The sequence below is a fragment of the Pteropus vampyrus genome, unplaced genomic scaffold (assembly GCF_000151845.1).
Source record: "Pteropus vampyrus isolate Shadow unplaced genomic scaffold, Pvam_2.0 Scaffold369, whole genome shotgun sequence".
In the NCBI taxonomy this organism is placed as follows: Eukaryota; Metazoa; Chordata; class Mammalia; order Chiroptera; family Pteropodidae; genus Pteropus; species Pteropus vampyrus.
In genome coordinates, this window is record NW_011889150.1 from 33,620 (window position 1) to 35,756 (window position 2,137).

At 63.5% G+C, this 2,137-nt stretch overlaps 1 protein-coding gene across 1 annotated transcript in view; it reads right to left on the minus strand.

Moving 5' to 3' along the window:
• The window catches only part of LOC105305213 (histone deacetylase 4), a 211,788-nt gene that overhangs the window by 26,183 nt on the left and 183,468 nt on the right, over positions 1-2,137 (minus strand). Inside the window, exon 13 of the mRNA XM_023523003.1 lies at positions 1,626-1,759. Coding sequence (XP_023378771.1) covers positions 1,626-1,759 — 134 coding nt within the window. The remainder of the gene's footprint in view (positions 1-1,625; positions 1,760-2,137) is intronic.

Here is a 2,137-nt window from a genome sequence, read left to right on the forward strand (position 1 = left end):
AAAGATGTTTAAAACGGTGAGTCCAGCCTTCGACGTTTCCGCCCTGTCACACAAACGAGCTGGCACCGGGCTATTCCTAGGGCGGTGGGCCTGCTCCACTCAGCTCTCTCGGGAGCTGGGCCCGCGTCCCCCGAGTGTGGCTGAGCGTCAGGAAGCAGAGCCTTCCCCTGTGCCAGGAGACACCCCAAGTGGCCCTTGATCGCTGCCTACCTGTCCGTCTGTATTTTCCTTTGGTTTAGAAATTTCTCAAATCAAGACTCCTGAGTTTTCAGATTTCCATCAGAAAATTACATAAAAATGACTATTCTTTTACTGAATATCACTATGCTACGTTCATTCACCCTTGTAAAGGGAAGGGGAGGCCTAAGAGATGAGACTAAAGTGAACAGATACACGGGGGCTTTCTGAGGGAGAGGGGACACGAGAAGACGTGAGGCCCAGGTGGCCAGGGTCCAGGGGACACTCGCGAGCGGAGGAGCACCAGCAGCTGCTCGGGACAGGACAGGTCCCTCCCCAAGGGACCCAATGACACGAGAGGTAGAGGCACAGGGAGCTGGACGCAGGCTGGCTGTGGCCGTGTCTTTGCTGAGCTGGCCCCTGGCGTAGGGGGTCACGGCTTGCGGGAAAGACCCCCCAGCTCCCTGGCCTTTGCCATGGGGCCGGCCTCCCCCACCCCACCCGGGGCTGAAGGCAGAGGGGACAGGGCTCTTCCGGGTTTTCACACCTCACCCCCCCTTGCTGTTGGCTTGTCTGGCTGAGACACTAGGGCAGAGGCCCCCGGCCTCAGGGACCCTCCTGGGGGCGAAGAGAAGTAGGTAGGAAGGTCACGGGGACTTCAGATGCCCAGCAGCCCTCTGGGTGGTCCAGCGGGCGGGAGGCTGGTGGGCAGGCCGAGCTCCTCACCGCGAGTCTGCTGGGGCGATGCTGCCCCCAAGTGGCGCAGCTCCAGCCCATCCCCAAGCCCACTCGGCTCCCACCAGCCTGCGGCTGCCTCCCTAGGAAACACTTCGGACAGGAGTCTGGACCCAGCCTTTGCGCCCCTTCCCTTCTGAAAATCACGGATCACCGTGACACAGGTAAAGGTGGGGTCATGGAACAGGCTGGCTCACGGTCCTGGACGGTCCTGCATCTGGAGGGGAGGAAGGGGCTCGTGGGTGGTGTCTGGACACACCGCTCCCCCTGCCACACCTGCCCTGGCCCAGGCCCAGGCAGGTTTGGCTATGACAGACGGATGGGCAGTTTTTGTCAAGTAGAGAGCACTAGCTTTCTGGGGTCCTTCCACAGAGTCCTGTCTCTAGTTTTGTGGAATTCAAAGTGTGGGGGGGACACAGCAGGTACCAATTGGTGGGCACCTGGGGCCCAGCAACCAGGGTCCTGGGGCACGTGGGACAGGGGTGCAGGAGGACAGGGGGGTGCTGGAGGGCTGGGCGCGGGACAGGGGAAGCCCTGGCCCTTTTGGAAATCGGCCCCAGGCACCTTCCAGAAGGCCAGCTGTGTACCCGCAGGTGCCATCCTGATCCTGGCAATGCTCACGGCCCCGCCTCCCCCACTCCGCTGTCCCACAGTCCCCGGGTCCACGTGGGCGGAGCGGGCCACCCTGCCCACTGCCCTGGGCCCGGCCGCACCTCGCATTTGCCTCGTAGGCCGGTCTCCTGCAGCCGGGACCAGATGCTCTGGATCCTGCCGGCGTGCTCCGGGTGGCTGTTGGTGTTCCCGCAGGTGCACTGGTGCTTCAGCATGAGCGTGTCGTACACCAGGCCTGCAGAGGCAGACGTGGCACCGTCAGAGCGGCAGCAGCCCACGTGCCGCCACCCAGAAAACTGCCAGCTCAGCGGCAAAGCGCCACGCCCCAGAGGACAGGCTAGTGCCACGCTGATCGGCAGGGCGGATCCTGAGAGACTGAAGCCCTGAACCTCAACTGGGGGACGAAGGCACGACACAGAGGCGAGGCCGAGTGCGGAACCCGGACGTGGGCGTCTGCTCCCCACCTGCCTGGCGGTCCAAGCCGCCAGCACCTTGGGACGGGGGGGTGGGGGAGGCAAGACGAAGAACGAAAGCAGGCCACCCCGGGACTCGGCTCTCTCGGGCTGTAAGCTGTGTGGCACTGACGTCGCAGAGGGCCCTGCCGACTTCCGGA